Source organism: Falco punctatus (assembly GCF_963210335.1).
Source record: "Falco punctatus genome assembly, chromosome: 9".
NCBI lineage: Eukaryota > Metazoa > Chordata > Aves > Falconiformes > Falconidae > Falco > Falco punctatus.
In genome coordinates, this window is record NC_137589.1 from 49,760,769 (window position 1) to 49,788,443 (window position 27,675).

The following is a 27,675-nucleotide window of genomic DNA, read 5'->3' on the forward strand; positions in this document are numbered from 1 at the left end:
ATCTCAGTTTAGCCTTGTGCGTGTTAACTGTTGAGCAGTGAAACTTCTGCAGAGTGTGGAGAGGAAAACAAGTCTGCCGAGGCAGATCTGTAGCAGGCTCTTCTGCTTCTTTAACTATTGCTGTTTTACAGATGTGCCCTGGACATGGTGGTGAGTTAGGTGCTTGGGCTGGAGAAAATGTGGCTGGTTGGTGTTTCCAGCCTGCAGTGCTGCAGTGGCAGGACATGCTCCTGCGATGCTGGATACAGAGGAGGGGATGGGCAGAGCAGAGCAGGCGACGGCTTCATGCTCGAGCTCGAGCTGAAGGCCTGACTGCTTGCCTGCTTCTGGGGCAAAGTGTACGGCAAACTGAAGCCTTGGGCTCCTCAAAACCTCACTATGGATTGCAACGGCTCTTTTATCTCCCTACAGTGCCGGCTGCTCCCTGCCCCCCCAGCCCACAGTAACACATTGCACTCAGCTCATCTTCATTTTAATGTCTGCTCCTAAAGAGAACCATCTTCTCTTCTCTTGCATTATTTTTTTTTTATTATTATTTTTGAAAGCTGTTTTTCCTTTGGCCAGGAGCAAGCGGGTGGTGCCACAGTCCAGCGCTGAGTTTCCTCTTCCTCCTGGCCTCCTCTCCGGGGTTGCCGGCCGCCCTCCCCCTGCGCGGTGGGAGGTTCTCCAGCTCCATACGGGCTCCAGCAGCCTCCTGCTCCTGCCTCCCATAAATGCCAGCCTTGCGCTTGAACCCCTTCCAGCCCATCTCTGCTTACAGATGTTCCTGTGACTTGCTCTGGCAGTTTTACTGGGAGCTTGAGCAGATGCGGAGGTTGCCAAGAGTTTATACTTAATTGTTAAGTGGAACAGAGGCAAACTACTTTTATTTTGAAGCTAAAATTTCATCTTTTATCTTGCTGGCTGGGCCAAGCTGTATCATATGGTTTGACATGGGCTGAGCTCAGAGCTCCTGCACCCACTAGTGCACTACCACTTCACTAGGGTTTTCCCCCCTCATCCCACCCCCCCACCCCCCTCTTTTTAACGACTGCGTTCGTGATACCCTTTTAAGGTTGGTTGTACCAGGTCAGGTTGTCTTATTAATCCCCAAAGTGAAAAACAGCTCTCCTTCAGCTCAGCAGATCGGATCTCGAATGCATTTGCAGTTGGACACTGCACGCTGCATCAGTTTAACCCGTGTGCCTTCATCCCCGCGCTCAGGGGTCGGGCGCTTTATTAAGCAGAACCAAATCGTCACGGGAGCATCCCCCGGCCGCGCAGCATCCCTGCCTGTCCCTCCCGCCTCTCCTTTTGCTGCGGGCAAGGGCTACTCTTGAAGGCCACCGAGAGAGAACACCTCGCTCTATGGTTTAAAAGGCTTTTTATTTTTTTCAGGCGAGCGATCAGTTTTGAGGCCTGGCACCCTGTCAGAAAGTTGACAGATGATCTGCATTACCGGTGCGTCCCCAGGATGCCCGGGATAATCGCGCTCCAATGGACGCCCTGGAGCCGGCAGGTTCTCTGTGAAATGGCTGCAGCTTGGAGGGAGCAGTGAAATGGTCTCCTCTGGGCATGCTCACTCTGTAGAGGGAGCTTTTATCACATGAGCAGAAACTGAATCACGGCTCATGAGGATCTGGAATATGCAACTCTTTGAGTCTTCACCAGAAGAAGACAACAGATGTCCGCAGGTACCGCAGGGTCCACCTCCTGTGCCTCGCACAGAGCGGCTCCCCGCCGGCCCTGGCCGCAGCCAGGCTGGGGAAGGAGAAGCCTTGGAGAGGAGGAAGACAGTTTGGGGAATCATGGCTGGGGGTTATTTAGTTATGTGCTTCTGGAGGGATGAGTTCTGCTGCCCGCTGCGCGGGCGGGCGTGCGGGGGAGCGGGCTGCGGCGGCTGGCCTGGCCCCGGCGGTGCTGTGCGGCTCGCTGCCGGGTGCTGGGCCATGGGCTTGCAGGTTCCTTGGCATCCCACGGCGCCTGGCTCTGGGAAAGCTCGGCCATTGTTTCCTCGCGTCTGGGTGGGCTTTTATTTCTCTTCTGAGGTGGGGAGGCTTGTTCGGGGCTGTTTTTTTTGTTTGTTTGTTTTGTTTCGATTTTTGGTGCGTTTTTAAAAAAAATATTTTTTAAAGTGTGAAGTTTCTGGAAAATTCTCCCAGCTTGCAGCTCTTGTAAGCAAGAAGCGCAAACCTTGGGGTGTCCGAGCTGCTTGAAGGCTGAACTTCCAAAGGGGAGGAGAGGGCCTGAGGCCACATGGCACCTCCTTGCTCAGCTCCTTTGAGAGCTTCAGCTCACAGCAGGCGAGCCGGCAGCTCGTGTCTGCGGGTGGAGGCAAAAGCAAACATTATTTTGCCAGGAAGAAGAAATAATCCTTTTTATTTTGGGGTGGCTTCCTCCCCACCCCCCCCCTCTCTTTTTTTTTTTTTTTTTTTTTATATAGTAGCTTGCAATCCAAGGGAACAGCTGATTAAAATGAAACATCCGTGGTTGATTTCATGGCAGGAGGCCCATGTCTGCAGTTTATTTTAAAGGTTGCCTGAAATTCAGATCACTGGTCCTGCCATGCTCTTGGGTTTTGGTGTTGGTTGTTGGGGGTTTTTTTTGCTGTCATTTGTGTTGTGTGCAGACAGCTCTGTTGGCTGCCATGGACCTCGGTGGGACTTGGGGTGGACACCGAAGGTCCCAGAGCCATGGGGGGTCCAGGCAGCCCTGGCAGCGGGCACAGCGCTGCCCTGAGCTTGCTGTGTTCTAGAGAGAATCCTGAAGCTGCCATGCAGACATGATACAGAATTTTCAATCCAGGAGCGAGATGTGAAGATGGCATTTAAAAGATTAGGGAGCTTACAGGATGATCTGTGGCACCTAATCTAAATATCTACCGTGTCTCCACTGGACTATAAGTACGCTCACTGCTCGTCATCTAGAGGATGTCTGCTGAAGGAAAAGGCATCAGAAGAAGCCAGGAGAGAAACAAGATTTCATTTTAACAGCGAAGAGGCCTTGACGTGCTGCCTGATCAGCTCCCATCCAAGGCAAAAAAATGTGCTTTGGGTTTGATGAAGGAGACAAGCAACCAAAAACACACCGAGGTGTGCAACGTGCGCTCTGGTGTGGTGGTGACCACAGTGACACTGGTGTGACAGCTGGCCGAAAACAGCTAATGCTCCATCCCTGCCGGCTGATGCCCTTTGAAAAGCATCTGCGGAGAGACGCTGAAAAGCCTGACCTACTTTGGAGGGAAGAGAGAAGCCCGAGGTCTGGACTTCACGCTGCTGCTGAGCAAGGGTTAAGAGCCCCAAAGTGGGGCCTTGGGTTTCTTCCCCCTCACATATTTAACTGACTTTTTAAGTGCCAGCACGAGCTCTTCCCCTCTTCCCAAGAACATGTCTGGACAGAGCACACATGGGGCATATTTTCTGCTGATCAGCTCCTGTTAGATGAACCCTGGGCCTGGGGGCAGGATCAGGCCCAGGACTGGGGTTCGGGCAGCAGGTGTTGTCCTGGGGCCGCTGGAGCCTCCTAAGGGAAGAGGACCACGTGCCTCTTGTGCAGTGGCAGGGAGCTATTTTATTCCGGTAAACAAGGAGTTTTAAGGAGCTTCACCCTTCTGGCTAGCTGGTTTAGGCGAGGGCTGGCTTGATTCCTGCTGCTCCTCTTCGTTGTCCTTTTGTGGCTTTTCCCTGAAGTTTTTCCTGCTCCCCTTCCCACTCCTGGAGCCGAGAGCAGTCGAGGAATCACCGCGGCAGGAGAGTTACCTTACTTTTGTAACTCGGGGCTCTGACAGTGCGTGCTTCCCGCCCGTGAGGCTGGGAAGACCATATGTTCCTGCAGAGACATGTAATGTCAGTGATTTGGAAACAAACCTCGAATTTATAATCCTTAACTGCCATTTTCAGCCGGTTATTTTTTGACTCCTGTGAATTTCGACTTTTAATAGCAAACCCTCCTTGCAGAGGAGACCCTTCTGTCCCCTCGTGTTTCCCTTGTTCCCTTGGGATCCGTCCCTCCCAAGGGTGAGCTCCTTGGTCTCTTGGGTGGAGGGGGAATGTCTGGCTTTGCTGTATGGTGGTGCTGGTCCTGGAGGGGGGCAGAGGAGGAGGACGGGCAGCAGGCAGCACTGCCTGCCAGGATTTACAGTAGTCAGGAAAGCAGCAGGAGCGAAGCCCACAAACTGTATGAGCTAATTGGAAAGCATCCTTTAAAAAAAATAGAGGGGAAAAAAGGTAGAGCGAGCTTTCTCAAAAAACATGTTGGGATCCAACATAGCAGGTTGCTTTCCCCCGACCAGGTAATTTATTTATCTTTTTTCCTTCGGTCCCCATCAGGAGGGGGAAGGCTGGTGGACCTGGTGGAGAAGGGTTGAGGCAGTGGGGGTTAAGAAGATGTGACGTGCAAATGTCTTGCCTGCAACGCAGCCATACTGTGTCGGAGCAGCACAGTGCCTCTCGCAAAGGAAGCTTTTCACAACTTGTCCTTGTTCCAAGGGTGAGGAAACTTCCAGCTCTTCTGGCATTTTCTCTCCGTCATAAGTCAGAGCTGCTTTCACCTGTAAAGTACGATCAGCGTGGATGGGGAGAGGACTGGAAAGGAGAGGGGCTGGGGAGCAACCTTGCAAGGCTTTTCATGGAGCTTTTGGTGTTAAATGAGGAACTTTTCCCCTCCTCCTCCTCCTCTCATTTTCCTGTGTGCCTGCAAAAATACTCTGGTTTGCATTTAAAGGAGAAAACTGTATGTGCTGGGACTAAGCCAACTTGTTTATTCAAGGGAAATACCATATTTCCAACCCTTTCTCTCACCGAGGAAGGCTTGACAGAGGATGGCAGACTGGGCTGGGTACTATATTTTTAGGCGACATCGAAGCACGGTTGTGATTCGAAGAAGCTAAAAATCATGGCTGGCATTTTGCATCGAGCTCTGCGAGACCTCTCCTCCACCAGCTCCCCCCCAGCCCCCAAAGAGCTTAACTTCTCCCCCCAAAAGCAGGTGGATTTTGACCTAAATCAAGGAGGGAAAAGGAAAAAATAAACAGACAAACAAAAAAAGAAAAGGAACACACACAAAAAACACCCAAACAACACAAAACCAACAACCAACCAACAGACCCACCACCACAAACCCACAGCCTGCTGCTTTTGCAATTTCCCTTCTCCAAAGCGGATTTTTATGGCGAGGGGCTGGGGGGCCGCGAGCGGTCGGGAGGCGAACGCCTGCTCCTCTCCTCCTGTCAAAAAATGGCAGGTCAGTGTGTGTCTGTAAACAATGCCGTTATGAAATGGCAGCGCCAGGCCGAGCTGAGCATGCTCGGGAGCAGCCTGCAGGGGGAGGTGAGCCCAGAACGATGAGCTAATTCAGTGCAATTCTTGGGATTGAAGGAAAAGACCAGGCTCCACTCTTAATGACAGAGCAGAAAAAAAAGGCCCCACGCCGGGGACGAAGCCCGTAGGCCATGGAGGAGAGGGTGTGAGGATCTCCCACCTCCAGGACTTCGGGTGCTGGGCAGCGCTGTGTCGCTTTCTCACCCTCCAGGAGAGTAAAGCCTTGGTGAGGTTTTGCTGTAGTTATTAGAGGGACAGGCCCGAGGGTGCAAGTTTTATTATGTGGTTTTTTTTTCATTCTTCTTCTTTTTATTATTATCATTATTTTTCTCCCCCCTTTTCCTCGTCCGCTTTTCTGGCTCGCAGGCATCGCTGTCTTGCTGGTGGCCTCCGGATGGCTGGAGGTGGCCCAGGCGGAGGTGGCGTGGGCACCGAGCGAGGTCCTCCAGGTCCCCCGGGAAGCCCGTGCGGGGCCTTCCCTGCGCTGCCGCCCCAAGGAGCCCCTCCGCCGGGCGCCGCCGGGGCGGGCAGGGGGCGAGGGAGCTGCTCCGCCGGCTGCCGTCGTTCGGGGGCGGGAGGAAGAGGAGCACGGAGGCTGAAGAGGTGCCTGAGCCCCGTCGACGGGGGCAAGCTGTCTTCCAGCTCCTCCGCCCCGGGCTGCTGTAACCTGCTGGCTCCAGGCTCCTCTTGGTGCTACGGTTTTATCCTGGCTGAGCCTTCCTGGGGACCGGGTGTTTCTGAAATGGCTGGTGTGCTTTTGCTAGAGAGAGTGATGGATCTTGGCCTCCAGTTTAGGGTTTTCTTCCCCATCCCCCTTCCCCTCACGGGTGCTAGGAGAAGGCAGGCAGCAGCTGTACTCCTTGCTAACCTCAGGCTGTGGAAGGAGGAGATGCCTTTGTCTGCTCTGGATTTACACTTGCCTGCACGTACCAGTTGCACTGGCTTTAACTCTACTGGGACACAGCTAGATGGGTACGAGGCTTCCCAGTGTGGAGGCAGTGAGGGAGCGGGAGTGGGATCTCCCCTTTCCAGGAGGGCATGGGCTGCGCAGACCCCCCTTGCCTGAAGCCTGCACGCCATTGTGGACCGCGTTGCCTTCCGAGAAGTCACTTTAAGTCCTGTTGTGTTCCATGCACGTGTCTCCTTTTCCCCAGCTGTTGCATGCAGGGACCTTGCGCCTCGTTTCTATGCTTCCCCCTGTTTCGGGAGTTGATTTGTACGGCTGGAATAGGAGAAAGGACATGGGGGTCGAGGAGGAACTGTTTCTTTTCTTTTAGGGAGAGCCTGGATGAAAGGAATTCAGGAGACAAAAGAATTGCAGAGTTTGATTTGGGGACAAACTTCAAGCTGAGGGCAGTGCTTGTTGTGAGCTGCAGATAAAATTCCATGTTCACATGATTGCACGAGGCTTACAAGGAAGTGGCCTTAGCCTACAAAAAAACAAAAAAAACCCACCACCAAACCAAAAAGGAGCTTTGAGACTGGTGACTGCTTTGTAGGCCAGGTATGCTGCTGGTTACGTTTCCTTCCTTCTCCAGATCAAATGCTTCTACTGCTTCTAATGACAGGCCCGTGGTCAGCGTCCCCATGAGCAGTGATCCCAGACCTTGCCCGTGTGCAGCAGGACTTGAGCAGCACCGAGATCTGAAATGAGCAGCCTTCGCACGCCTACAAAAGAAACACTCTCTTTCTACAAGTGTTTTCTTAATCATTACTTTCAGCATAGTTAACTGCAAAATGTTTGTCTTCTTTTTAAGGCAAAGGTTATTATGAGCAAGTTGGTTTGGGTTGTGTTTCTGGTTTTGGTTGTGTTTTTTTTTTTTTCTTTAGCAGAAGAAGGGAGGGAAAAAAGAGTGAATGAGAAGCTGCTGCTGCTGCCGTTGCATCATTTATTGAGAGCTTTGCCTCCCTGCCTTGCAGTGTATTGCAAACCTGGCCGCTGCCTTGCACGGGAGGTGGAATCCTGCCCTGCGGAAGGGCTGGCGGGGGCTCTGCCTGTGCCCCGGCCCCGCTGGGCACCTGCACTGGGGTACATGCCCCAGCTGCTCGTGGGGAGCGATGTCCAGTGGTGTCACCTCCGAGGGGTTGGTGTCCACCTCTGGGGTGGAGGCTTCGCAGGCCGGGCGGGATCAGTCCTGTCCGTCCCGCCAGCTCTGCAGGCAGATGTGTTGGTGCAGCTGCGGCCCCGAATGGGAGCGAGCAGTTTCAGAGGGGTCCTCCTGCGCCCAGCCCTCTTTCAGATCGACGGGCTTTAGCTTAGCTGCATGGCTCCAGTCAGAACAACGCTGCTGCAAAGCCTCAGGTTCCTAGACGGTTGATTTTTAAGACAAAAAAAAAAAAAAAAAAAAAAAAAGACCCTGGTGAAGGTAGACATCTTAGCACATCAACCTCCGCTCCTTCCTGGTCTGCCTGGAGAGAGCTCTGGTTCATGATGTAACTCACTGGTCTCTTGGGCTTGGTAAGCTGCAATACGTTGGAGTTCTGCTGTGCATGTATTGTCTTTGACTATAAAACCTGTTTGGACCTTTGTGAAGGGCACCCGGATGGCTGATGAAAATGCCAAGGAGGAGGCTGAGAAAGCTCTTTCTGTGTTTCCCAGCTTTGTTCTTTTTCTCTTCTTCTTTTTTTTTTTTTTTTTTTTTGGTGGGCTTTTTTTTGTTTGTTTGTTTGGGGGGGTTTGTGTTTTTTTTTTTTTTTTGTTTTAAAGGCACCACTGTAGTTTCTAGTCGTTGTCTGGAAACGCTGCAGAGCTTTCCTTGGCTGGTCTGACCTGTCCTCCATCCCCTCCAAAGACCTCTTGGAGGAGAGGAAGCCTGTTTTCTTGTAAACAGAGGTTGGGGAGGAAAAACTAAACCAGCACTCGCTCCTCTGCTTGGATCCTCATGGCTTTTAAAGCCCTCTCAAAGACCTGCTCAGTCTTTCTTAAGATGGAATAATTTTTTTTCTTCCCCTTGAAAGCTAAAAATAAAAGTGTTGGGGCGGGGGGGATGCTTCGTTGGTGCTGGGTGCGCTTTATGGAGGCTCCCCAGCACGGAGGGTGAATAATCAGGCTGGGGTCGGCGAGGGAATGGAGGCGGACGGCTGCGGGAAAGGGGGGAAGGAGGGGAAAAAAAAATAATGGAGAGAGTGAGACTTTTATTGTGAAGCAGCTTGTGCTTGGCAGTTGGCTTTTGTTGGGACTGCTGCAAGAGCAGGCATTTCTCGGCGGGGAGGGTGGGTATAGGGTTTCCCTGCCAATCGGGAGCCGACGGATTGGGGCATGGGGAGTGTGAGCAGTAGGGAAGTTTGCTTTGAATGTGAGGGAGGGGAGGGGAAAAAAACCCAACCAACACACACACAAAAAATGGAGGTATTGACACTTGCGGTGAAGTTGCTCTAAGTTGGCTGGGTGGAGCCGTGGGCTGGTGGGAATGAACGGGCAGCGTTGCTTGGCTGGTGCTGGGTGCCCCCGTTGCTGGGTGCCCCCGTTGCTGGGTGCTGCATCTGCCGGCTGGTGATGGAGCAAGGAGGGGAGAGTGCTGGCCTGGGGGTGAGAGGCTTCGAGCGCTTTGCAGAGGTTTCCTGTAGCTTCCTTTTGATCAAAATGCTTCCAAATTCACAGTTGGCTTCTTTTTTTTTTAATTATTATTTTATTTTCTACCTTGATGCAGAGTTTTTGTTTGTTTCAGAGCAAGGCATGGAAGTTGCAAAGCTGCTGCTGCTGCTAGCCAAGGCTCTGTGTCTGAGATAGGAACTGGGAGACCCCGTCAGGTGCCACCTCACTCAGCCTTGCCTTGGCACACAGCTTTTTAACTCCCACAGGAAAAACGCCATGGTTTCTCTCTTGGTGTTGGAATTTCTGCTTTGAGAGCTATCACTGCTGGGCAAGAGCCAGGGCAGCCCCAAGCTCCTGGTAATTGCAGCGAGGAGGGAGGGTGCTCATTAGCTGCCAAGGTCTAATTGACTCCAGGGTCCCTGCAGTGGCTTTTCTTCAGGCATCATGGGCTGAGCAAGCAGCAGTGCCTCTGTGGAAGGGAGAGCATGGATGCTTTGTGGAGTTGGGGGTACTGCTTGTAAAATAAAGAAAAACTTAGAATGGAATGGCTAAGAATGACCTGCTGGAAATCCTGGGGCTTCTAGCAGCAGTCAGCTTCATAGCAGGAATATCAAGACCTTTCCTTGTTGCAGCAAAGGTTGGGAAAACAGGCTGGTCCCTCTTAGACTGAGGCTCTTTATGTGCTGCCGGTGTCTGTGGCGAGGACCTGGGTGCCCCTTCCCGTGGGTGGGAGCCGTGGGGCTGTGCTTGAACCCCGGCTCTCTGCAGCTCTCATTGCCTTAGTCTTGAAGCAGGGTAAGTCCATGAGAAAAATGAAGTTATTCCCAGTTTACAAGAAGTCCGGCTAGAGGAGAGGTAGGGTTTACAAGCAGATGCTTATATATATATATATATATATATATATATGTATATAAAAAGCTGGTCTATGTTTAAACTGTGGGCTGTGTTGTTATGGTTGTTCCTTAGTGGAAGCTGTGGGCCAGTGTCTGGTGGAGGTATGTTCTGTTCCAGGCTATCTGATCAGTTGGCAGAGCAGAGGTTTCAGATTCTTACAGCTTGCATTTTTGGTCTGTGCCTGAAAATCTGAAGGTGGTGCGCTTGGGGCACAAGTTCCTTCTTGTTGAGAGCATCTAGACGTGGCCGTGTTTGCTGTTTGCTTGCGCTGGGGGGCAGGCAGCCACCCACAACCACCTTCCTCCTCACTGGAGGAGCGATCCTTGAAGGTGCCCTTGGCTCCACACGGGTGGGCTCGGCAGGCGGTGCAGGCTTTCCCAACGAACCTGCGCCCAGCCGGTGTCCCTGAGTCTTCTCCTTCCCACCAGCTGTGTGTTGCCTAGCAGGTAGTGTTGTTCAGGTGCAGGGCAGGGTGGTCGTGCAGGCACCCAGGGGCCAGGGACCTGGTGCTGGATGAGCCCTGGCTGGCTGCACGGGGTGGGAGGGCTGCTGAAATCAGGGGGAGCAGACCCCGCTGCAGGACCTGCGGGTACGTGGCATTGCAGCTGAGTTCATGTGGAAACGAAAATGACAAAGGTGGCTGGTAGTAGCGATCAATCGCAATACCAAAGCTCGTGTCCCCTGCTAGCTTTGGACAGAAAGTGGTGTGGGGAAGGGCGAGCCACTGCTGGGGATGGTTTTGGAGCTGGTACCCACCTGTGTGCATCCCATCTCTTTTGCTTGTTTTACGGGAGATGGGCAGGTTGCTTTTTTTATTATTTTTTTTCCTTTATCACTCAGTGTGCTTTAAATCTTGTGATTTGCATGGCTGCAGGCACCATCTGCTCTCTGTGGTGGCCTACAACAGTTGGCTTGACCTGGGCTTATTCTTCTCCTGCGAGGCCGGCAGTGTGCGGTGAACCCTTCACCCAACCCGGCCCCGGCAGTGGGCAGCTCTGCAAGGCAGTTGCCTTCTTTACCTTTCAGAACAGCTTGTCTCCTTAAACTGTGTCAAATAAACCCTTCTTTTGTGCGTTCGGGGTTTTTTTAAATACCTTTCTCCTTTTGTTTTGTTCTGGTAGCTTCTTTTTTTTGTCTTCCCACCTCAAAAGGCAAAGGGAAGGTATTAAGGCTGCAAACCTGATCTAGCAATGTGACTGCAGGTGTGTGAAAGGCCGAGGAGACGAGCAGGTGTTCCTTTTTTACAAAGAGGAGAAAAAAGAACAATTACTTTCTATAAAATTAAAAATAGAGCTCGCTAACTATAATAAACATGGATGTTAGGAGTGATGAGTTAGCTCACTGATGGTTTGCAGTTTGTATGTTACATTTGAATGAACTACAAAAAAACTCCAGACAAACTACCAAAAGCATACTCGGGCTGTAAATGTTGCTAGATGATGTGTCTGATAGATCTGCCTTCCCCTACCCAAAATCTAAAAAGTTTTGGGGGAATAAGGGGTCACCTCCTCGAGATGCCTTTCGTGACTGTTTTAATCCACACCTCTACAGACACGTTCAGCTGGATTCCCAAGCACGTTACGCTGGGAAGATCTGCCTGGCTGCATCTTGACCAAAGAGTCGTGAGGTCTCAGCCCTGGGCACAGCTCGAAGTCCCTCTGCTTCTCGGGCGAGACGGGCTGTCAGCTGGGGCGAGCCTTGTCGTTCTTTATCTTTGACCTGTGCCTTGGTGGCAGTTTCCTGGCAGCGTTATTTTGCAGAATGAGGTTTGCTGGTGATGTAAACAGGATGTGTCCATGATTGTCTCTTCTTTTAAACGCAACGTGTGTATGATCGTTGAGCTAAACCGTGCTGTTTTCTCTTTTCCCACCCCCTGTCCCTTCTCTCCCCACCCCTAGCGAACAGTGCTGAGTAAGGGAGAGACAAGGAAAGACGCCTGCATGAAGACTGAGCTGCTGAAAGATATCACCAACAACAAAGAGGAAGGTGAGCGTCTGCCTCGGTTGAGGGCCAGACCTTGTTGTGAGGTTGGCATGTGATGGGAACAAAACTGGGGGTTCGGAGATGGGTTCTGTCCCCTGAGCTCCCACAAACAGAGTAGCTCCATTCTCCTGTGTTTATTCTGAGCAGGGCTCTTCCCCAGAAGATGCAGATTTGCTTTTCAGTCCATCTATTGCCACCCACCTAAAGAACGGTATCTAATTTTCACTTCTGCTTTGGTGTGGCTGTGAAGCACAAAGGAATTACTTTGAACCTCCTCTGTGTAACTTGTTTTAACTGAACTCTGATCCCCACCACACGATGACCTAGCCCTTTTCCTCCCTCTATTAAAGTTAACTTTCTGTTCTCCTGTGAGTTTCTGTGTTGCTCCAGATCAGGCACCAACTGCTGCAGGATGGCCGGTGGGGTTAGAGACTCCACCCATCATGCCGTTGTGGGATGCTTCATGATTTCTCCCTTGTTTCTGCTTGCTTTTACTTTGCAGGATGCAGAGCACATGTTCATTTGACGAAGTCCTTCCTGTGTAGTTCTCTATGAGTTGCATGCACACAAATCTGAGGGCTTAATAAATGTGTCAGTGGGATTAGGAAAAAAAAAAATCACCGCCCTTTATCTTTCACCCCTCTCTTTTCTTTCCATGGCTTTATTACTCCTTTATTAGTTACTTCTCGTAGCTCTGCAGGGATCTGATTTATTTTTGTTCTCCGTTCCATAGTAGAGCATTTGAAAAGCACTGAACTAGCCCCATCAAAATACCTAGTCTTAGGTAGAAACAAAATTTTGAACTTAATTCAGGTGTGGTGAGGACAGCATTGCTTTTTGTCGCTCTTCTGTCCAGCGTAATTTTTTGTCAAGCTGCTCTAGTTAGAAAGTGAAGCTCAGAGCAGGCAAAATACTGAGTGCCGTGTCAGATGTGGCTGCAGTGCTTGCATATTAACTGGGAGCATGTGAGCGCTGCTGCTGACGCCGGTTGCGTGTGGACCTCTGGTCTGGGCAGACCAGAGACGAAGCCTGAGGTGTCCGTGGGAGGTTGTGTTACTCTGGGAGGAGGCTCTTGCTTCGATCCCTTGCCTTGCTTGGCTCAGGACTACAAAGTTAGTTTATTTAGCTCTTGGTTGATCCAAAGGTAAGTGTCAAGAGCCTATGGAGGTAAAAATCCAGGAGGAGGGTGGGAAGAGACATTTCTGTGCCATGTATATCTTGACTGATTTTTAATTAAAGCAAATGCTGTGTATCAAAAGGGAGCTGAAAACGGTCCCTGGGTAGGAAAGGTCTCGAGGCTTCCCAAGGTGCTCAAATTCTAATCACTGCAGCTTATTGTCCAGTCCTGTTACAGGGGAAGGAAGGGTCCTAAAAGGAGAACTGTGCAGTCTCCGTTTTTGTGGCAGTGTTCAGATTGTACCCTTCTCTTCCCAAGCGTACCACGTGTGTAAAAGACAATGCGTGTTTGCGTGGTTGTTGTGCTCTATGCATTGTTCTTTGCTGACCTCCGTTACCCAGCTGTGATCATCATAGGAGTTCGATTAGCAGTCCCTAAGGTCTGTTATTAACAGTGTTTAGCATTGGCAGAGAATTTATATTTTTGAGCATTGCATAAACATGAAATCATTATGGCAGACTTGCAAGATGGCATGGAATAGTTTCTTTGAGCCTTGTTTCCTGACTCAGGGATGAGTGGCAGCATACGGAGCTGGGATGTGTAGACTGGAAAAGCACTCTGAAGTCTTGAGATTTCTCTGTTTGAGTTTGCTTGAATAGTCTTATTTTTCCTTTAGCGAGGAGGATGGGACCAGTACAGTTTTTAATATTTTCATCCAAGGACATAGCGGGATTGAATGCACCCTCAGCAAGGTTGCAGATGACACCAAGCTGAGTTGCTCTGAGCAACCTGATCTAGTTGAAGATGTCCCTGCTCCCTGCAGAGGGGTTGGACTAGATGGCCTTTAAAGGCAACAACGTTGGCCTGCAACGTAAGGCTAGATCTGTTTTGGGTTTTATTCCCTTTGGGAGAATCCCCTTGGCAGGTTATCCGTCAGTATTAAACCTGGGATCTAAAATTTTCAGGGGCTTGAACTTGCAGATCCAAAGACTGACTAGAGGTGCTGTTTGGGCTAAAGACTTAGTGTGAATTATTGTGGTTTTCCCTCTTTTTACTCCCCCTTGACTCAGAAGGGTACTGGTACTGAGGTCAGTATCAGATCCCCATTTGCACTGTATTAGCACGTACCATAGCTCTGCTGCTGCCTCTCTGAATGGCCTTTTCCAAGTTACACGTCTGTGTCCAAGAGGAGCCGGGAAATTTCGGTAGCTTGCAGCCTTGAATGAGATTTAGGGGGTCTGTCTCCCAAGCAAGGCACATCAGCGCCACTGCAGCAGTGCCTACGACTGCTGTCTGACTCCACCACTGATGATCACCATCACGTTGGAGATCTCTGTGAAGATCCCTGGTTGCAGGGAGGGCTTGTACTCTTGTAGGGCAATAGCTGAGCTGCCCCAGTTTATCATCTGCTGGTTTGAAGCAGCACATCGTCTTTCTTGGTTGTCCTCAGTGTGCCAGCCTGCCATTTGTGACAACGGTAGCTGCTGCCGCAGGGAACGCGTTGTTGGTGCAATGGGCCTGGGCAGGGGCCTGGGAGGGTGCTCCTGGGGGGCAGCCTGGGCGTCGGAGAGCCTTGGGTGGGCAGTCGTGGTGTTTTGTTCTTTGTTCTGCCAGTGGAAGGTATTGCAGAGATGCAGTGTTGTTACCAGCTGGGATGTCCTTTTCTGGCTTGATCCTGGCACTGATGAAGAGAAATAATTGAACTATAAATTTAGCGTACATCTGTAGAAACAAGATCTTTGTGTGTTCCCAGCACTTTCATTTCCAGTTCTGGGGTTGAGTCCCAGCCTGCGTAAAGCCCAGTGTAAGCTGTGCGCTAGACTCAGTGTCCCCTTCTGTGTAAAATTGCTCAATACAGATAGAAAAAAACGAGCTATGCATGAGACTGTTCTGTTGTCCTTGGGGAGATGTTCCAGTTCAGTTGTGGGGAAATGTTCCAGTTCGGTTTTACATGTGGTTGTGAGTTTAGGTCCGTCTTTCCCTTTGACAGGGAGATTGAAGAGATGAGCAGAAAAAAGTTGCTCTCATGTTTTATTAGGCCATATTGTCTTTAGTCTGACTCAGAGAGAAACTAATTAAAAAGTGGTTTCTTTGCAAGAATTACAAGTGATTTCAGTTCTTCTCCTAATGTACATAGCTTCTAACCCTGTGCTGCATCTCACTTGACCTTTCAAGGCAAACCGATCTTTTTCTGATTCCCCAGCCCCAGAGGTGGAAAGTTCCACTAAAGCAGTGGCACGAAGGAGCAGGAAGGGGAGTTGGTAACGAAGTTCTCCATTAGCCTCAGTGTTCTGAGACTTCACCCGAGGCAGCTGTTTTACAAGAGCCACGGTGCTGGAGCGTAGTGCTGGATGAGACGTGTGCAGTCACTTTGCTCTCAAATAAACTGAAAACTACTTTTAGAGAGTGTCAGAGGTTCAAATTCCTGGAGGCCCCCCCTCCCCTCCCCCCTTCTCTGGTGTGTGTATTTCTTTTTCTCCTTCTTACTACAGATAGGAAGCTGCCGTGAGTGAGGGAAGTGCTGCTTTCCACTGAGCAGCTGCAGCCTTTGCATCCCCAGGTGCAGGGATGGCCACTTTAAAAGGAGAAAAAGAATAATCTCCTCGCCTCAGCAGACTCAGCGCTTGGATCCCCTGCTGAGACCGACAGACAGACAGGAGACTAGACGAGCAAAATGATGCTTAGGTATTTTAAATGTTCACCCAGATGTGCACCCAGGTGCTCTCGGTGTTCCAGACCCCTGCGCCAGGGGAGGCTGTGCCCCGCAGCAGGCAGGCTGCGGCAGCAGAAGGAGCGCTCGGAGCTCTGGCAGCCCCAGAGCGGGAGCATCCCAGTCACAGCTGGGCTCGAGGCCTTGTGGCCAGTGCTGTAACACGGTGGACCCGATCCCACGGCAAAGGAACGAATTAATTTCACGCAGGCTGTTAAACTGCTTTGCGTCCCCGCCGGTATTCACAGGCAGCCCACCAGCGAGATGCTGAATCCCATTTACCCAGCCTGTGTAATCTCAGTATTGAGCATTCACAGCACAAATTGTTCTTTTTTTCTTTTGTTTTTTTAACTTTTCCTGTTTTGACTCTCGGTGTGTCTGAGGAGATGGGAAGCAGTGATACTGCCACAGGGTGACAGTGCTCCAGGGCACTGGGAGGAGTGGCTCTTGTGTTTTGGAAATACAAGGCAGGCTCCTGTATGGATATCACCTGCCTTCACGGATTTAAAGGGGTGAGGGAAAGAGGAGAACATCAGTAACTCACCCCAGAGAGGAATTTTGCCCTGAGAACATAATTCTGTTCATTTCTTGGCTTCAAAATGCTCCGCTTTTTGGCTTTAGTGATAGAGGTGGTGCATTCCTTTCCAATGGATACAGGATCTCCAGCCACCCATCCTCTCTAGTCTGTGTGGTTTCAGTCTTTTTTGTGTCAGTGGGGCTTCTCTCTACTTGACAATTTCTAAATTTATTTTTTTTTTGACTTGGAGGAAGAAGGGTGGAGGGAACAGTTGCAACACAAGGATTATAAGCAGGTGCATTTCCTGCTCTTAAAAGTTTATCCAGCAGGATAGCTGGGTATTGAATAAATGACGTTGGTATCTGTGGTGTTTTAAAGATCATCTGCAAAGTGCTTAAGGTAAAACACATGTGGAATATGCATGTATGTAGTACTTGTACAGCAGCACTTCAGAATCCCGAGCTTTTCACTGATGCTCAGTCTTTGCTTATTTCAGAATCTGATGTTTCTCCTGCGGCGGCTGAAGCCTCGTGGCTCTGCTGAGCTGCCCTGTGTTCCGTGCTGGGCACTTGAAATGCGTGGAAAATACCGTGCAAGCCGTGGGCAGCGGGGTGTCTTGCCTCTACCAAGTTGTTCAGAAAAACGTGTAAAAGTTCCAGATCAGATATTAGTGCATTTGCTTGTAGGATAGGGTTTTTTTCTTTTTTTTTTTCCCCTCGGACTAGTGATGATTGCATTTTGGCCTTTGCATAAGGGCTCATAATGCTTGGGTCTTTTTCTTACTTTGTCTCATTGAGCAGTGAGATCTGAATTTAAAAAAACCCAACATTTCAGACTAGAGCATTCTCAAAGTAAGACACAGTTTTGAGCTGATTGTCTGGCTGTCTGAATGTGGGAAGTTTCTGGTGGCTACTCATCCCTTTTGGTCCCACAGAGGCGATTCGGTTCCTTCTGGCCGTGGCTGGGCTGGCTGGTGGGGCCGGCAGCACATCTGTTAGACAGGCTGTGCCTTGGGCAGGTTCTGGCAGGCTGGAGCGAGCTCCAGGGCAGGACGGGAGCCAGGTCTGGCTCTGCTGAAAGGGCTGGAAGCCTTACAGGCAAAGGCAGTGGAGAAGAACCCTCACTGCAGGAGTCTGGGCTGAGAGAGCAGAGGTGGGTTTCATTTTGCCTAATTTAGGGGTATTTTTTGAAGTTACGGTAATTCTGAACTAGCCCAGCTAATTTCTGCTTCTATGTGGTAGGCATGTCTGGTGGTGATTAGTTTATCTGAAGATAGATGCCTGAAGTCAGAACGTGGTTTTTTGGAGCCGTCACCTTCACTCTATTGGTTGGAACAGTGGCTTAGGGCACCCTGGTGTTTGAGATACCTTTTAGGTACCTAAAATTTGATGAGGTGTCCTCATGCTGTGTGACAGCTTCTCCCCAACTTCCATAGGATTCTGTTCTCTACATGGGAATATCATTTCAATTTTGAATGACTATGATATTAAGAAGAAAGCTTAAGACTGAAACTTCCGCAGAGGGTCTGCTTGAGCCGGGGGAGAGGTGGGAGGGCTGAGAACTCTGCATTGCTTATAATGAGTTATTAATTCAGACAAGTGATTTAAATATATTTCTGATTATTCTTTGCCACGTGGAGTTGCAGGGATAATGATCTGCATGACTTGCTGAGTCTTAAATTCTTTGTGTTACTAAAATGCAGTCAAGCTCCTAAATAATACACCTTTGCTGAAGTTTGTTGCAGCCTGGAAGAACAGGCATCATAACAGAAAGTAAATCTTTTGGGCAAATTACCTGTCCTACATGTTGCTGGATTTTAAATTAATACCAAATGCTTGAATCGGGATGCAGGCAGCATTGTGGTCAATGTGGCAAGCTGCTACCGCTGCATATGGCATAGGGGATGCTTAAGGGAGCCCTGAAAATACTGGGATGCTTCTAGTAAATGAGGTTACACTTCCGTGGACATAGGCTATATCTTTCTACGTTTCTTCTTTTTTTTTTTATTAAAGAAAGAATGGTGTTAGATTAAAGAACAGTGAGTGAGTTGGAGTGAAAAGTGGATATGGAGGAAATGTTTTGGTGTACTTCGAAGGAATGAATGCTGTCAAGTTGTAAAGTTTTAGAGAAATACTGATTTTAGGGTTTTATTCAGTCGCACTTGCAGCGCAAGAGCAGAAGAGCTGTTGAACAGCATTTTCAAGAAGAGAACTTGTTGCCACAAGGTGTATTTGAAGCCAAAATTTTAGCAGGTTTGCAGTGAAACCTTTTTTTAATAATGGAAAAGGGGAGATGCAAAGGTCACATCAGGAACAAGCGTTTCTTTAGCTGTCTGGTGCTGTTGAAGAGCTTCTCTAAGCTGTTTTATTCAGTATTTCTCCATCGTGATGTTCCTGCTGTCTCTAGTTTTGTGTTCTTATCCCCATCTATAGGCCATATTTCAGCAAAAGTGTAAATATATATTGAATTGTGTCTATTCAGCAATGCTTGTAAATGTGTATTTAGTGGAGCTAAGACTTGTTGAACATGGTCAGACTTGCAGATGTGTCCTGTGACAGAAGGATGAAGCAACGGAGTTAGAGGCAGAGCATCATGGCAAGTGGAGCAGTAGCCTAGCCTGGGATGGCAACCCCTATTTTCCTGTTACCAGGCCAGGTATTTTGGTTGTGAAAGCCAGACTAGCTTACTGGGGTTACGACATCTTATTAAGCAATGTAGCTCCTGACAGAAACTAGTTCTTCGTGGGGTCTCTTCCATTCAGTGTCCAGGTAGTGCCCCTTGGGATGCTGAGCTCCTCCAGTGGGTGGGTTGGCTGTGGTGTTTCTCGCAGGAGCTGTGCGGGAGCTCAGTCTGTAGGAAACAACGCTGTTCCAAACTATTTATCAATTTGTTTTAGTGCTGCCAGAAAAGGGAGCAGGAGGGTGGAAATGCTTTTTCCCCAAAGCAAGCAGCAGCTCAGGACAGCCCTGCCTGCGGTGTTTCAGACTTCTTGGATGTTGGAGAGGGACATGGTCTCTCTTCCCATTCCCACTGGCCTCTGCTGACTCTCGCCAGCCAGCGAGCTGGGTGATGACAGTTGCCATGATAGTTTTTGTCATGTGGATGCGTGTCTGTTAGGCACCGAACCGTAACACCCCACCGGTGGCAGCACAGATGTTTGGGGCTGGAGCTGAAAGCCCTGGGACCTTGCTTTGCCCTGCAATGTGAGCAGTCACCTCCGGCAGGGCAGAGTGGGTGCGTAATCCTGTTAAATCAAAACCATACCCCTGACCACTGCTGTGAAGTTGTGCGCAACTTCAGGGACTATGGAATTTCCTCTCTTTTCTTTTGTCAAATCTCTAGGCATACAGATTTGGATGTCTGGTGCCTGTTTATAGGGGATTGATGGCACTTCCACAGTCAACCAGATTGCATTTTGCACACTTAATGAGAGTGTGTGTGTGTGGGAAACCGTATGTGGGATTTTAATTTTAGCTTCATAGATTTTTCATAAAGTCTGTGACGTTTTCTGGAGGAATGCAGTTACTCTTTCCCCTAAGGCAGTGCTCTAATTTACCTTGTTTTGGTTACCTTTGTGGCAGGTAGAGCAATTCTTGCCCTCTGCTTTTACAGTTTATCTAATACACAGCCACTGCAGTTACTTGACTGCTGTGGTGGGAGTGCACAGAATTTAAATCAACAAATATTGAAGGCTTCATTCTTCCAGGTGCCTAGTGCTGAGTGCTAGAAACCTCCGTCTGTGGTTAGGGAGCTCATTTTTTGTTTTCTTCTGGCACTGACTTTAAACAACTGTTTCAGCAAATGGCCACAGCGTGACCTTTTAAAGACACTGGTTGTGGAAAGAGAAACAAGGACTGAAAGAATAAGGGCATGGCTGTTGGTTCCCTCTGTCCAAGACCTTGCTAATAGTTAAATGAGTGAAAAACTTAGCACTTTATCTTCTCCCAGAGTTGTTGCTACCCAAAACAAACCCTTGTGTGTCTTACCAGAGCTTTCAGTACACAGAAGGTGGTTTGGGTGCTCAGAGAGGGCAGCAGATGGAGACGATGGCTTTGAGTCATGCTTGGAAAGCCAGTCAGTTACTGCCTACTGGAGGTGGGGGTTCTGCCTCTGCCCCCCTGTGTGTGCTTCAGCAAGCACCGAGGAGCTTGTTTTGGAGCTCTTTTTGGAGGCTCTGAGCCAGCAGATTCCACGTGGGAGGCAGTCACAGACTGGGTAGCCTGAGTTTGGCGGGAATGGACTGCTTAGTGCAGGTGTCTCGCCGGGAAAAACGGCCAGAGTTGAACCCCAGTGAGGAGATGCCGCTCGTCATCAGGGTCTGGAGACACCTTCCAGATGCTTTGTGCCCAGTGTCTGTGGCTTTCAGTTGGAAATACGGAGCCAGGACTAGGACTGTCCCCCTTGTAATTTATGGGTAGGACTAGGCTGGAGCAAGTTGGGCACTGCAGCAGGTCCTGGAGACCCACCTGGGCAGAGCCCTCACCAACCAGGTTTGAATTCAGCACTGACCGTGCTTCAAGCTGGAGGTCGGATTGGGTGGTCTAAGCGTATTGACCGGTTCTAAGGAGGCTTTCAGTTTGGTGCTGGAAATGTTTGTCTTTAAATCTCAGATGAACACCAAACCCCGGAAGTTTAGGGAATAATACGGTTGTTTCAGGTACTAGAATGCTTTTAGAGTCTAGATCTGCAGTGCTGTTTGTGCAGAAATCTGTATCAGTGTCTTTTAGGTCAACCCAATGGTAAGGAGATGGACTGAATGAATGCATTGGAAAGGGGTAGAAAGGAGGGGGAGGCCCTCAAATAGTTGGGGAGAGATTTTTTTTCCCAATTGTCACTGACTGGAGAGGGAATGTGGTGTGTTTTGGGAAGAGCAGTTCTGGCGAGCTGTGCAGCGCTGCTTCTCCTCCCTGCAGATGTTTGCACTGAGCTGCCTGTGCTTGGGGGCGTGCAGCAGAGCTTGGCTTCGAACAGTCAGCCCAGGTATATTGGACTTGACATCCTGGGATTCAGGATCTTGGATCTTCTTCATGCTTTAGCCTTGCATCAGGTTTTTGCCAGGTCGAGACATTCAGGGTGTTGTTTTCCTTGAGTGTTTGGGTTTCAAGAGCAGCATGAAATAAGATGCTGATACCCAGCGTGCTGGTCTGGCTTGCAGCGTTGTCTGTTGGTTTGACTCGGGCTCCTTCTGAATACTGTAGGTGAAAATTGCTGTGATTTGAGCTGGTTGTAAATCAGTCCTACCTGCTTTGACAGCCCACTCGAACAGAGCTTTTGCTGGTACTTCTTGTGATGCTTTTCATAACTGTCTGGCCTCTGGAAGGAAAACAATACAAGGAATCCCTAACAGCAGGTTGATTTAATCATTTTACTGATCGTGCCAGTGAATTGTTATCACTCGGGGTTGCCTGGGGAGCTGCTAGTTTGTCATGTTGGAAACCTTTCTGCAAGTGCATGGCATTCGTACTTGGATTTTTTTCAGCTCAGGTCTGGAATCTCTGATGGGACAGATTCATCGATGGGGGAAGAATGTTTGGAAAGGAGGAAAAAACCCAGTCTTTTTACATGGACACTCCTGGTTTATCTGTGCATGAGCTTTTAGTCAGTCATGCTGCATTTGAATCATGTAATTATTTTAGTCTAGGATTGCATTAACATGCTTCGCTCCTGTCTTTACTCTGGCTGTTGCCTCTGAAATGACACTGCTCCTGCGCTGCTTCATCCCAGCACAAGAGCCAGTCTCCAGTGGACAGCATTGCCAGGAGAGCTGTGATGGCCAGGGGGTTATTCCTTGCAATGTTTCATGTAGTGGCAGAGCCCTGATGTAGACATTTGGCTGCTCAGCTGTGTCTGTGCCACAAGAGCTCACCCATACAGCCCCACCAGCAGGCTTTTCTTGTCTCAGTCTGGCATTGTGAAGAGCTTTGCCAGAGATCTGAATGCGAGATTGGGCAGCGTTTTGTTTGACATGCGAGGTGTTGACATATGGTCCAATAAATGTAGTTATTGGAAAAGCTAAAGATAATATTTACCTTGAAAAATCCATAGTTGGGGAATAAATGGCCACATCTGCAGCTGAGGCAAGTGAGAATGAGTGCACTGCTTTCAACTGAGCCACCCACCCCAGTTTTCACCATCTGAGGATCCAGGCAAGCCAGCCAGGTAGGTAAGCAACCTAAATGGAGAGATATATGTGTAATATATCTTTATACATATAGGAAGCAGTGTTCTGGAGGAGAGATTTGTTCTTCGTTAGCCACTGTAAGTAGCTGTACCTTCTTTTTGGGGTGTTGATACTGCTTGTGACCCTTTTCTTCCTCCTCTCTTCCTCCTTACCCTCCCTTTTTCTCCAGGGTTTAATGCCATGGCTGCAGATGAAAGTGCTACAGAAAAGCAAGCGGGGGAACCAAAAATGGCAGTAGACGGTGAAACCAATGGTTCCTGTGAGCACAGTGAAGCTGGTAGCCACCCAAACCCAGCTAAAAACACTCAGGACAATACGAAAGTGAGCCAGCAGGACTCCAGTACTAAATTAAATAGGATAGCAGAAAATGGCATTTCTGAACGAGATGGCGAGACTGGGAAGCAAAACCATATGAAAGCTAATGACTTCACACAGACTTCTGTAACAGGGAGCAATGGATATATTCTAACCAAGCAGATGGCACAGGAGCAACCTCTAAGGACTACCAGCACCTTTGCTTCTCTCACCGGCCATGCTGCAAAAACCCTTCCAGGAGGAGCAAGCAAAGGGAGAACTGTGGGCTCCTTTTCTCAGATGCAAGCCACGATGCCAGCCAAGCTCGGGGAGGGCAGTAAGGACATGGATGCTAAAAAGGCCACCGCTGCTAACGCTGAAGTCAAGGTCCACAGAGCACGGAAGACAATGCCTAAACCCACCCCTAGCCTGGTAATGTATATGGGCTGCTGCGATTGCTCTTGGCTTGCTCTGTATGTGTGAGAGGGATACCTTGCTGCATTGGGAACACCTGCAGTTCGGAGGTGTCCTGCTGAGTGGATTGATTATTTTTTTATTGCATATATTTTATTTCTGTTTTTTCCCTCTCTTCCTACAGAGAGACAGAGGTGTTAAAACAGTCACATGGCCACCATCAGCCCTCTTCCCCAGTGTGTTTCTAAATATGTAATTGATCAATTACCTTCTCCGACAGATTTATGTGAGACACTAAATGGCCTTTCTCTCTTGGCTGTATCGCTCATCAGCCATCAACTGAAATCCAGAGCTGCTTGTGAAACAAATTAGATTTCTTACAAGTTTGACCCAAAGGAAATTAAGCATAGCGTGTTAACTTGAGGCTTCTCCTAAGCTTGGAAGCTGTCAAGAAGCTGGTATGTTAGGCAACTTGATTGCATTGCCATATCGTTACAGTGGTAAACCAGACGATGTTTTCTCTCTCTCTGTTGCCTGCAGTAATGCAACTTGTTCAGAAATCTTCACTCCAGAATGCTTAGGGGTGGATTTACCATCGCTTAAACAGAGTTCTGCCTTTTTTTCTAGGAGGCAAAAGGAGATGGGAAGTCATCTGGTGCATTGATGTTGTAGCAGGGTGAACAGAAACGGGACTTTGTCACTGGCCAAGTTTGGTTCTTTTGGTTATTTTTGGGTTCTTTTGCCAAAGGTAGGGAATGGATACTGGAACAGGCAGATCTCCACTGTCAGCACTTGGTCTCCAGCCCTGTGACGCTTTATATTTAGCTGCAGTGAGCTAGATCCTCTCATTGTGCTAATGATGGAGAGAGGCTGGCCTTTAGGTATCCTGCACCTAGGAAAGGATTACGAGCCTTGCTTGGCAATGTGAGTCACACGCAGAAATAAATGGGAAGCTGCTGCAGCTTCGTAGGGGTTGGTGCAATGGATTGTCGTTAGCTCCCAGCATGTCATGGCCCAGCACATGCAAAGTGATCCTCAGGTGGCACCCACGTGTTGCAGCTCAGCAATAATACAAGGTGAAGGTCTCAAAGCTGTGAATCGCTGTGGTTTGGAGTAGGGGAAGGCAGGAGAAAAAAAAAGATGGGTGGCACCTAGCCAGCCACAGATGGGGAAAGGTGCCCTTGGCTGTGGCACCACCTGTGCCTCCGGAAGCAGGTGGGAGTCCAAAGAGCACATCAAGATTATAAACCTCGTGGGCACCCAGCCTCAGCAGGAGGGTAGAAACCACGCCTGCCATGATTTCTCAACCATTCTCCTAAACCGCTGATTTCCCCTCTCTCTTCCCCTGATTGCATTTAGGTTCTCTCGCTCCTGCACCCCTAGCAGGCAGGGAAGCCCAGATGCAGTACATGCAGCCTGATGAAAAGCTCGCAGAAGGCTGTCTCCTACCCAGACAAGGCTTTGCGACCAAAACTGCCTCTCAGCTTTCCTCCAGCAGCCTGTTGTGCGCTTAAATTAGGCCGGGCAAACCCCCAGACCCTTGTGGAATTTGACAGGGAGGGATCCCTTGGGGCTGAGCAATTGAAAGAGGCAATTCCCTTCTAAAAGATGAGTGCGAGGTTAGGAGGGAGTGTTTTCTTCATTCATATTTGATGATACATCAAAAGAATATTTTTGTGCAGCCCCTTGGGCTTCAAGGTTTCGTCTCTAGAAAGCTGTGTGCTGCGTCTACGAAGGCTTGCAGTGCGCGGGTGCTGGAGTGGCTGTGACCATGCTGTTGATCATTACTTGCTCACACAGTAACTGTGGCTTCAAAAACTGAAACATGCAGTTGTTGGGTGCACAGTTTGTCCTCAGCACCTCTGCCCATTGCCCTGGGGCTTAAAATAGGGAGAGAAACAAAATTCGCAGGGAGGGTGGTAAGAAGAGGCTGTTCCCATGTGCTCTGCTCAAGCCTTAGCATCTGAATGTGAAACCAAGATTTGATCTCATGTCTGCAAGACAATGAAACAGCTGTTTTGTTCAGCCTTCCTGATAATTACTGCCTAATTTTTCCCCATTGTCTTTCGAATTTACATGCTATTTTCTTTTGAGTAGCAGAGCCCTTGCTAGTTGTCATTTTTCTGTCCTGATGATTTCTCTGTTGAGCTGCTTGTAAGAGGCTCGGCAGCACGGCACTGCAGTCACTTTTCACGCACCACCCTCCACGTTCATACTTTTTCCCCTTCAAAAACACCACCATAGCAGGTGCTGTATTCCAGGAAATAAATTGTGGAAATCACCCAGAATTGATGTTACAGTACACAGCAATTTTCTTCGCTAATATTTTTTAAAGCATTGTTGTTTTCTTGGTAGACTGTTCTTGCTGACCTGTGCTGCCTGGAGGAGGGGAGGAAGGTATTTTGTTGTCTGCAGGGTGTAAACATTTGTTCCCCCTGGCTCCTGCAGAAACCCACTGGGGCCAAGAAGTTATTTTCTGTAATCCAATAGCTGTCAGGGGACCTTGGTAGCCTTTTCCTGCGCATGTGGATTGGTCTTTGAAAGGAAGAAAATAATTTTCTCACAAATTTAACCAGCTTTTTCTCTGTTTAGGAGTTGCTTCCTGAATTGGGATCGAAGCTGAATCTGAAACAGGTGACAGTTTTAATTGATATTGTTGCATGTTAAGGTGGTTTTTGAACAGAGACCTCAGAAGAGTTTTTGGCAGCATCATTTCTGCTCCCCTTCTGAATAGCGCAGCTGCACAAGTTTTGCACCTTTTGGAATAATCTTTCTTTACTTCCTCATTCATTTACAATCCCATTAAGAACTCAAAGGTTTCCAGGGCCAGGCAACAGACTGAAAGGCAAGTGTATGCGTGTGTGTGTGTGTCCTGTGCTTGGAGAAGGCCCCTCCTGCTTAGAAACTCCAGTTTCTGAGCTTAATACCACTAAGACGTGTCTGGAAGGGATAAAGGATGGTAAAGGTAGTGAAAGCATGCTTAGTTCTCTCTTGAGGTAGGAAGAGCAGGTGGCTGGATTGGGAATTCCAAGTTACGTTTCCATTCATTATGTGGTGACCACGAGGCTGTAGTTTGAGGTGTGTGTCCCTGGGGGTATTTTTTTATGCTATGCAGAGGATGGGGTCAGGGGAACTGAACTGTCAGAAGAAATAGTGCAGAAATCCATGACATTAATCTCTCAGCCTGATTCACAGTGCGAGTCCAAAATGTAGAGTACCAGTTTAACTAGCGGAGACAAAGCCTGGGAAGGAAGGAAAGAGGAGCTTGGAGCAGGAGACACTTTGCTTGTGTTGGTGTTTCTACCAGTATGCATCAAACTATACCTTTAAGCAGCGTTGCCACTAAATATCTGACCCCAGGACTGGTAAACTGCTTTCTTTCTGTGTGTACACAGGTGTTGCTGTTGCTGTATTGTTTTCCATGTCAATGTCCAGCAGTACTGCGGCAGTGTGCTGACGAGGTCTGTGGGATGCTCTGCAGGAGCTCCTGGCCTAAGAACATCTCATGTTTATCTCTGGGGGCCAGGCAGGTGGCAGTTGGTGGTTCGCAAGCATCTGGGATTGCTCAGCAGGCCAAGACCTTCTAATATGCAGAAAACTCAAATGGTGATGGAGATACTGTCTCCTCTGGGGGGGGCAAAAAATAAAAAGAGAGTACAGAGCAGAGTGAGATAGAGTCTGCATCTGATTGCAATGCTGCGGTCAGCTTGTCTGGACCTGGAAGGTGCACCCATCAAGGAACCCTCTCCAGATGGGTACCCAGGTGTGCGCAGGCAGACTGACAGTGCAGAGTCCATGTTTGTGAGCTTGACCACAGCTTAATATCCCCTGTGGGAAATCTTCAGGCATGAAGAGGCTATAGGCTACCCCTGGACTTCTTATGTAGAGGGTTTACTGCAGAGGAAGGTAGAAAATGAACGCGTATTGCGCAGTACTTTTAATTGTATATTTAACTGGTTGTGCTTGTGCTGCTGACACGGCCACACTGGCTGGGTGGCTGCTCCAGCTGCTGACCACAGCCCTCAGAAATAACTGTCCCAGTCCCAGGTCACCAGCAGACCTGTTTCTGTCAGGAGGCTTGCTGTGGAAACCGGTTTGTGTTACCAGGTTTCATTTTGACTGGTGTGTGACACTCCCTTCCTCTGGAGCTGCTCCATCTAGGAGGGCACAGGGATGAGGGGTGGGGTGTCCTCCCCCTGACCCAGCAGAGCACACACCTCTGAACGATGCAAGTTCGGAAATCCATTAAATGCATGTTTGTAGCTTGGTTTAGGAATGTCTACACTTAAGCAAGTCTGCCTGGCAGCCTAAACTGCTATGATTTTATGCAGATATGACCGCACACAAATTGTAACCAAGTCACACCAGAATCCCGCTTCTAATGGGCTTGTTATTCTGCAGATAAAAGGGCATTAATAGGTGGATCAGCCTGGCAGCTTGTTTGGTCTAGATGAAGACCAAAGCCATGCAGGTTTTTTTTATTGCTCCAGGGTAAGGCTTAGGCAGTGGCTGGAATCCCTGGGCAGCTGCGCTGAAATTTGGTGGTGAAAAGTGTAATTTTGCAGCAGTGGAGGAAAGGGAGAGTAACACCACTACAGCTCCTACAGGCGCTGTCATCTGCTTGTGATAAATTTTTTATAGCAGGCTGATATTTCTTGCTTAAATATCATTCACCAGTTGTTAGAGGCAGATACCCCTGGGAGCTGCTGCTTTGTGGTGTTCAAAGGCAGCGC

The 27,675-nt window shown here is 49.1% G+C and overlaps 1 protein-coding gene across 14 annotated transcripts in view; it reads left to right on the forward strand.

Annotated features, from left to right (window-relative positions):
• Positions 1 to 27,675, forward strand: part of EHMT1 (euchromatic histone lysine methyltransferase 1) — a 121,544-nt gene that overhangs the window by 47,724 nt on the left and 46,145 nt on the right. For 8 of the 14 annotated variants that reach the window (XM_080402126.1, XM_080402123.1, XM_080402122.1 and 5 more), the window contains 3 exons: positions 11,625 to 11,712; positions 22,404 to 22,960; positions 25,535 to 25,576. In XM_080402126.1, the coding sequence (XP_080258252.1) occupies positions 11,625 to 11,712; positions 22,404 to 22,960; positions 25,535 to 25,576 (687 nt within the window). Of the gene's footprint in view, positions 1 to 1,377; positions 1,674 to 5,390; positions 5,524 to 11,624; positions 11,713 to 22,403; positions 22,961 to 25,534; positions 25,577 to 27,675 lie in introns of those variants that run through there. The other 6 variants (XM_080402124.1, XM_080402119.1, XM_080402118.1 and 3 more) reach the window with 4 other exon arrangements.